Source organism: Leptonychotes weddellii, unplaced genomic scaffold, assembly GCF_054177405.1.
Source record: "Leptonychotes weddellii isolate Sample4059 unplaced genomic scaffold, ASM5417740v2 HiC_scaffold_7753, whole genome shotgun sequence".
Classification (NCBI taxonomy): Eukaryota; Metazoa; Chordata; class Mammalia; order Carnivora; family Phocidae; genus Leptonychotes; species Leptonychotes weddellii.
In genome coordinates, this window is record NW_028047763.1 from 1 (window position 1) to 9,219 (window position 9,219).

The 9,219-nt window shown below is 39.9% G+C and overlaps 1 protein-coding gene across 1 annotated transcript; it reads left to right on the top strand.

The window, feature by feature from the left end:
• The first annotated feature begins 5,106 nt into the window (after window positions 1-5,106).
• Window positions 5,107-6,725, top strand: LOC145719851 (olfactory receptor 7G2-like). Its single transcript, XM_081811454.1, is given in 1 exon segment — window positions 5,107-6,725. A coding segment is annotated over 1 exon segment (894 nt). The 5' UTR covers window positions 5,107-5,766; the 3' UTR covers window positions 6,661-6,725.
• Window positions 6,726-9,219: the final 2,494 nt, after the last annotated feature.

Sequence of the window (9,219 nt, forward strand, 5' to 3'; positions counted from 1 at the left end):
CATGAGCAAGATTTACAGTGAGAGTTTTAGCACATAAATTCCTTCCTGAAATTTATTACCATGCCAGGATTGTTCTTTCTTTCTCTCCTCTTTTTTTATCTTGTCCCACCCCTCACTTCCCTCCCTATAATGAACCATGCCTGTTTGTCCAGTCATTGTCATGCCATAAGCAAATTTTTTTTTTGAGAGAAAGAGAGAGAGAGAGAAAGAGCGGGGGGGGGGCAGAGGGAGAGGGAAAGAGAGAATCCCAAGCAGGCTTCTTTCCCAGTGTGGAGCCAATGTTTGGCTCAGTCTCACAACCCTGAGATCATGACCTGAGCTAAAATCTAGAGTTGGACACTTAACTGACTGAGCCACCCAGGGGCCCCTCCATAAACAAGTTCTTATAGGCGATATTAAGATCCCATATGTCAAGCACTGTGTTTGGTGATATTTCCTAGTTGTAAACATCTCCTTGTTCCCAAAGCATGTGCTGGAAGCTGGAATAAACTCAGGTGTTTCTGAGTCCAAGTTTATAGCAAATGATCAGTTCTGATGTAATTGCTTATTTTCACAACTCCACACATGGCTCAGATTTTCTCATTGGTGAAGCAGAGTTTTTATTTATTTTTTATTTTTTTTAAGATTTTATTTATTTATTAATGAGAGACAGAGAGAGAGAGAGAGAGAAAGAGAGGGAGAAGCAGGCTCCCTGCGGAACAGGGAGCCCATTGCAGGAATCGATCCCAGGACTCTGGGTTCATGACCTGAGCCGAAGGCAGATGTTTAACTGACTGAGCCACCCAGGTGCCCAAAGCAGAGTTTTTATATTGCTATTCATCTTTATTTTATTTTTGTTATTTTTAAAATATTTTATTTATTTATCCATGAGAGATCGGGAGAGAGAGAGGGAGAGAGTGAGAGTGCAGGGGGAGGAAGAGGGACAAGCAGACTCCATGCTGAGCACAGAGCCCAACACAGGGCTCAATCTCATGACCCTGAGATCATGACCTGAGCCGAAATCAAGAGTCAGATGCTTAACCGACTGAGCCACCCAGGTGCCCCACTATTCATCTTTAAACATTAGGATCCTGATGAGTGTTTTTTTTTTTTTTTAAAGTAATCTCTACACCCAACGTGGGGCTCAAACTCACAACCTGGAAATCAAGAGTCAGATGCTCCACCAACTGAGCCAGCCAGGCAACCCTTGATGACATATTTACCTTTAAAAAATCATTAGAGAATTTTTCTATAATAATTGCCTCATAAGAATTATAGGCAATACATGGATGCACCCAGGACTGAGCCAACTAGGTCTCCCCTGTTTGGAAGGTCAATATTCTAAAAAAATCTCATCTTAACCCAGGAAATAGAAAAGTTGATGCTGGTACATATCTTCTGAATATACTCAGGAGGCACTGCTCAAAGCTGCCTGACCCAAGCTTTAGTGGGGCCCAATTAGGAAAAAAAGGAGGATCTGAAATTCTGTGATGGATTTTTTATAGTGCAACCATGATTTAATTAATTTATAAAAGCACTTTATAGATATGATTGGCATGTAAACAAGCTGTATATACTAACATATACAACTCAATGAGTTTGGAATAAGTGTATACTTGTGAAATCAACACCACCATCAAGACGATAGACATATCCATCATTTCCCAAAGTTTTCTCCCATCCTCATTCTTACTGTTTTTATTTTTTTAAAGAATTTATTTATTCATTTTTAAGAGAGAGAGAGAGCAGAAGCAGGGGAGAGGGAGAGGGAGAAGCAGACTCCCCGCTGAGCTGGGAGCCCGACATAGGGCTCAATCCCAGGACCTGGAGATCATGACCTGAGCTGAAGGCAGGTGCTTAACCATCTGAGCCTCACAGGTGCCCCTCTAATTATTATTATTATTTTTTGTGATAGGAATTCTTAATATAAGATCTACCCTCTTAGCAAATTTTGAATGTGCAGTACAGTATTGTTAGCTGTAGGCACTATGGTGTATAGTAGATTTCCAGAACTTATTTATTTTGCACAACTGAAACTTTGTACCCTTTGACCATCACCCTCCTATTTACTTCTCTCCCAAGCCAGTAGCAACCACCACTTGACTCTGCTTCCATGAGTTTGACTCTCTTAGATTCCACATATAAGTAATACAATGCAGCATTTGTCTTTCCCTGTTGGGCTTATTTCATTTAGCATAATGTCCTCTGGGTCCATCCGTGTTGTCACAAATGACAAGATTTCCTTCTTTTTCTAAGGTTAAATAATATTCTATTGTGAATATATACCTCATTTTCCTTATCCATTCATGCATTAATGAACATTTAGATTGGCTTCGTATCTTGGCTATTGTGAATAATGTTGCAACAAACATGGGAGTGCAGGTATCTCTTTGAGATCCTGATTTCAGTACACCTGAGTATTTACCCAGAAGTGGGATTGCTGGATCAAATGGTAGTTCTATTTTGAACTTTTTGAGGTACCTCCATAGTGTTTTCCATAGGGCTCTACCAATTTACGATTTCCACCAACAGTGCACCAGGCTTCGTTTTCTCCATACCCTCCCTCCCTCCGCCCCTCCCTCCCTTCCTCCCCTCCTTCTTACCTTCCTCCCCCTTCCATTCTCCTTCCCCCTCCCCCTTTCTCCTCCTCCCCCTTTCTCCTCCTCCTCCTCCTCCTTCTTCTTCTTTCTTCTTCTTCTTCTTCTTTCTTCTTTCTTCTTTCTTCTTCTTCTTCTTTTTCTTCTTCTTCCTTCTTTCTTCTTCTTCTTCTTCTTCTTCTTCTTCTTCTTCTTCTTCTTCTTCTTCTTCTTCTTCTTCTTCTTCTGTAGCCATCCTAACATGTGTAAGGTGGTTTTGATTTGCATTTCCCTGATGATTAGTGATTTTGAGCATCTTTTCATATACCTGTTGGCCATTTGTATGTCTTCTTTGGAGAAATGTCTTTTTAGGTTCTTTCATCATTTTTTAAATGGGGTTACTATTTTTTTTTTTTTGCTATTAGTTTGGATATTAACTCCTCATCAAATGTGTGGTTTGCAAATATTTCTCCCATTTTGTAGGTTGTCTTTTCATGTTGTTCATGTTGTTCTTTCCTTATGCTGTGCAAACTTTTTAGTACGATGTGTCCAACTTGTTTATTTTTCTTATGTTGCTTGTGCTTTTGGTGTGATATCCAAAAACATATTGCCAAGTCTATGACAAGGAGCTTTTTCCTTATGTTTTGTCTTAGGAGTTTTATGATTTTAGGTCTTCTGTTTAAGTCTTTAATCCATTCAAGTTGATTTTTAAAATATCTATCTTTTTATTTTACTTTTCCTTTTTTTTATTTGAGTATGGTTGACACATTGACACACAATGCTACATTAGTTTCAGGCATACAACATACTGATTTGACAAGTTTATACATTATGCTATGTTCACCACAAGTGTAGCTGCCACCTATCCTGATACATTGCTATTATAGTATCATTGACTATATTCCTTATGCTGCGCCTTTTATTCCCATGACTTATTCATTCCATAACTGGAAGCCTGTATCTCCCATCTCCCACTCCTCTTCATCCATCAATAGATGAAAAAAGATAAGGAATATGTGGTATACATATACAATGGAATATTAGGCAGCCATAAAAAAGGATGATATTGTGCCATTTGAGACAACATGGATGGACCTAGAGGATATTAAGCTAAGTGAAATAAGTCAGACTGAGAAATACAAATAGCATATGACTTCTTTCATAATTGCTTTTTGGTATGGTGGAAGATATGCATCCAATTTTATTCCTATGCATGTAGATATCTAGTTTTCTTTTTTTTTTTTTTAAGATTTTATTTATTTATTTGAGGAGAGAGAGAGAGAAAGGGAAAGAGAGAGAGGGCATGAGTGGGGGTGGGGAGAAGGAGAAGCAGGCTCCCTGTTGAGTGGGGAACCTGATGTGGGGCTTGATCCCTGGACCCCAGGGATCATGACCCAAGCTGTAAGCAGATGCTTAAGCCACTCAGATACTGAGCCACTCAGGTGCCCCAATATCCAATTTTCTTAATGCCATTTGTTGAAGAGACTACCCCTTCCCCATTGAATATTCTTGGAACCCTTGTCAAAGATTAGTTGACTGTGTATGTGTCAGTTTATTTATGGACTCTCTATTCCATTCCATTGGGCTCTGTATCTGTTTTTATGCCAGTATTATACTGTTTTAATTACTATGGTTTTGATATGTAGCTTGATATAAGGAAGTGTAATGCCTCCAACTTTGTTTTTCTTGCTCAAGATTGCTTTGACTCTTTGGGGTCTTTTGTGATTCCATATAGTTTTTAGGATTGGTTTTCCCCCCCATTTATTTATACATATTGTATAGTGAATGGTATACCCAGCCTCAGAGTCAGAAAAGCGGTCATCCTGAATTCCTCCCTCTGGAGTCTTGGCCTTGAAGGATTTGCATTGCCCTGGATCACAGTGATAATAAAATTGCTTGGCTAATAAGGAGCTTTGGAAATTGAACCTGTAGGGATACAGAGACTGCAATCTGCCTGTGACCACTTGCTTCAACAGTTCTCCAGAAAAGAAGTAGCACACCTGAGCCTCATCTCATAGATGATCCTTCTTGCCCTGGAGCCTGAGGGTCACTCAGTCTTTCTGCCCTTCCTGAGTATTGGTCTTCCATTTGGTACATTCAGAGGAAATGTCAAATCATTCTACTACAATGTCCACCAGGTAATCTAATGTCTGTTAGTCAATGTTTGGAAACAAGGACAGATATTTTACTACAGTTTCATCCAGAGGAAGCTGTGAAGACTACATGCATCAAATTATTAGAACCATGTCACCCAGGGTCCTCCTGCCTGTCATCTGCTTCACATGTTTCCTTGTACTTTATACCAATCTCAAGTACTGCTGATTTACTAATATCATACTCAGTCTCTGCTATCGCCAGGACCATTTTCCTACTGAGTAGAAATATGCTTTTTATAAAACAGGATGGCTGTTATAAAATTATCTGACATTTATTTGCAATCTGGTGGTGGTGGGAGGCAGGAAATTTGGTAAAGTTCACTTTATCTTCCCATTTTTTTTTTTTAGATTTGTAGATGGTAGATTTTTATTATGTGTATTATACATCAATAAAATATTCCTGGTTCTTCACATACTTATCTATTATCTCAGTTGCTTGCCTTGGAGGTCTTTGGGGATCCAGACAGAATCTTCAGCTGCCTCCCCTGTCTGTTTCTCTTTATAAAATTACCAAACGTTTCACATAATCAGAATAGCATAGATAGTGTAATTTTTTAAAAAAATGGCCACCTGTTAACCCTTGTGGGAATTAACAATGGATGACACTCTGCTGTATCAGCTTCAGGTTTTTGTTAAAGGAACAGAATAATATGCATACAAAAGGCACCTACTTCTTTTTTTTAAGATTTTATTTATTTGTCAGAGAGAGAGAGATACAGAGCACAAGCAGGGGGAGCGGCAAGGCAGAGGGAGAAGCAGACTCCCCACTGAGCAGGGAGCCTGATGTGGGACTTGATCTCAGGACCCTGGGATCATGCCCTGAGCCAAAGGCAGGCGCTTAACTGACTGAGCCACCCAGGTGTCCTGAAGGCACCTACTTCTTATCCCTCTCTATTAGTCTCCATCCCATCCTAAGACAGTGTTTGTCTCTGGTGATGCTCCTCCTCCTGGTCTAGAAAACACACATTTGATTGTGTTGTCACTCCACCTTCTCCATCAGATTCATCAACAACGTGGGACCCAGAAACAAAACAGGGGTTTCAGAATTCCTTCTTATGGAAGTGACAGAGGATCCAGAACTGAAGCCCCTTCTCTTTATTCTGTTTCTATCCATATACCTGGTCACCATCCTGGGAAACTTGCTCATCATCCTGGCTGTCAGCTCGGACTCCCACCTCCACACGCCCATGTACTTCTTCCTCTCCAACCTGTCCTTTACTGACATCTGTTTAAGCACAACCACCATCCCAATGATGCTGGTGACCATCCAAGCACAGAATCAGAGCATCACTTACACAGGCTGCCTCACACAGATCTACGTTGTGCTGGCTTTTGGTGGTTTGGAAAGTTTTCTTCTTGCAATAATGGCCTATGACCGCTATGTGGCCATTTGTCATCCACTGAGGTACACAGTCATCATGAACTCCCACCTCTGTGGCATGCTGGTTCTACTCTCCTTGTGCATTAACATTGTGGATGCCCTGATGCACAGTCTGATGGTATTGCAACTGACCATCTGCACAGACCTTGAAATCCCTCTCTTCTTCTGTGAAGTTGTTCAGGTCATCAAGCTTGCATGTTCTGACACCCTCATCAATAACATCCTGATATATTTTGCAACTAGCATATTTGGTGGTATTCCTCTGTGTGGAATCATTTTCTCTTAGACTCAGATAGTACCCTCTGTTTTGAGAATGCCATCAGCAGGTGGGAAGTATAAAGCTTTTTCCACCTGTGGGTCTCACCTGTCAGTAGTGTCTTTGTTCTATGGGGCAGGTTTGGGGGTATACATAAGTTCTGCCCTTACTAACTCTTCCAGAAACACTGCAGTGGTTTCAGTGATGTACTCTGTTGTCCCTCAAATGATGAACCCCTTCATCTACAGCTTGAAGAACAGGGACATGAAGGGAGCCTTGAAGAAACTTACAAATAGGACACCTTCTCTTTGATTGTGTCATTGGCGTTCGACTGTGGTTTCTAGAATGAGTCAAAGTGACAAAAATACATGATGAGCCAGAATATCTGATTCTTGCATCATCAACTTCTTCTGAAATTACGAGATAGCATAATGGTCATGTGCATTTTAATTTGATGTGGAAAACTAACTTGTACTTTATCCAGCAATGTGGTGTTTGGCAAGTGACTTCAAATCTCTAATCTCAGTTTCTGAGTCAGATTCCCTAAAAGCAGAACCTGAGTCAGGGGTTCTTGTAGTAGTGATTTTGTGAGGTGTGTTTTCAGAAGAGAAGTGGGATAAGGTTAGACAGAACAGGGAAAGAATTTAAATGAGGATGTTGTGAGTCTACCTGAATCTAGGATCATACCATGAGAATCGCACTTCAGTGTTGGAACTGCTAGGAGGCCAGGTGCTGATATTTTGATATTTTGTCCCCAATTCAGGAATCACAAATTCCAGTCACTGGAAAGTGTACCTGTGGAGGGCAACATCAGCAACCACTACACTCAGTTCCAGGATATATAAAATGGCATTATTAGGTTATCTTAGTGGTTTGGCATGATAGGAAATAATTAAATTTTATCAGTGCGAAGGTCTTTGGCTGTAATAAGAAAAAGAAATCCTGACTCTAATATGTTCAAAATATATAGAGGGTTATAAGGTGATGGATGCGTTAATTAACTTTCTTGTGGCAATCAGTGCACAGTGCATACATATATTAAGTCATCACATTGTACACCTTAACTTTATACAATTTTTGTAAGTATACCTCCATAGAGCTGTAAAAAAGAGTTCTCTTTCACTGTAAGGACTTCAGAAGTAGAGATATACAAGAACTGGACAGTAAGACTTCATTTATTCATCCACATGGTGGCTTCCTCATAGGTCTAGCTCCCCTTATGGTCCAGATGGTTGCAACAGATAGAAGAAATCTATGAAAGAATGTATTTAAAATCTGGAATATGAGCCCTTTCCTAAAGTTCTCTTGTTAAAATATATACAAAGTAGTATATAAAATGTATCTATGGTTTTAAAAAAACAGTAGCATAGTAAAACACATATCTCTCACCCAGGTGAAGAAATAAAGCAGTGCCACAGACAATCCCTTTGATGGTGTCCCAGCCACATTACCCTCTTCTCTCTGGTGACAAACACTATATTGAACTTTGTATTTATCATTTTGTTTCATGTTCTTCTATTAGGTTGAATCCTATGAGGTTGCCATATTTGATCACATTTGCCTTCTAAAATGGGCAGTGGGATTCCATGTTATTACCACCCATATGTATCCCTATCCAATTTGTAAATTTTCTTATTTTTGAGCAAGTTAAAGGTTAAATCTTTTTTTTCATTTCTCAGAAGTCTTTTTTTTTATTATGTTATGTTAGTCACCATACAGTAGTACATCACTAGTTTTTGATGTAGTGTTCCATGATTCATTGTTTGCGTATAATACCCAGTGCTCCATGCAATGCGTGCCCTCCTTAACACCTATCGCTGGGCTAACCCATCCCCCCACCCCTCTAAAACCCTCAGTTTGTTTCTCAGAGTCCATAGTCTCTCCTGGTTCATCTCGCCCTCTGATTTCCCCCCTTCATTTTTCCCTTCCTTCTCCTAATGACCTCCATGCTATTCCTTATATTCCACAAATAAGTGAAACCATATGATAATTGACTTTCTCTGCTTGACTTATTTCACTTAGCATAATCTCCTCCAGGCCCATCCATGTTGATGTAAAAGTTGGGTATTCATCTTTTCTGATGGCTGAGTAATATTCCATTGTATATATGGACCACATCTTCTTTATCCATTCATTTGTTGAAGGGCATCTTGGCTCCTTCCAGTTTGGCTATTGTGGACAATGCTGCCATGAACACTGGGGTGCATATGGCCCTTCTTTTCACTACATCTGTGTCTTCAGAGTAAATGCCCAGTAGTACAATTGCTGGGTCATAGGGTAGCTCTATTTTTAATTTTTTGAGGAAACTTTACACTGTTTTCCAAAGTGGTTGTACCAACTTGCATTCCCACCAACAGTGTAAGAGGGTTCCCTCTTCTCCACAACCTCTCCAACATTTGTTGTTTCTTGCCTTGTCAATTTTTGCCATTCTAACTGGTGTAAGGTGGTATCTCAATGTGGTTTCAATTTGAATTTCCCTGATGGCTAGTGATGATGAACATTTTTCATGTGTCTGTTAGCCATTTGTATGTCTTCTTTGGAGAAGTGTCTGTTCATGTCTTCTGCCCATTTTTTGACTGGGTTATTTGTTTTTTGAGTGTTGAGTTTGAGAAGTTCTTTATAGATCTTGGATATCAGCCTTTTGTCTGTAGCGTCATTTGCAAAAATCTTCTCCCATTCCGTGGGTTGCCTCTTTGTTTTGTTGACTGTTTCCTTTGCTGTGCAGAAGCTTTTTATCTTGATGAAGTCCCAAAAGTTCATTTCACCTTTTGTTTCCCTTGCCTTTGGAGACGTGTCTTGAAAGAAGTTACTGTGGCCAATGTCGAAGAGGTTACTGCCTATGTTCTCCTCTAGGACTTTGATGGATTCCTG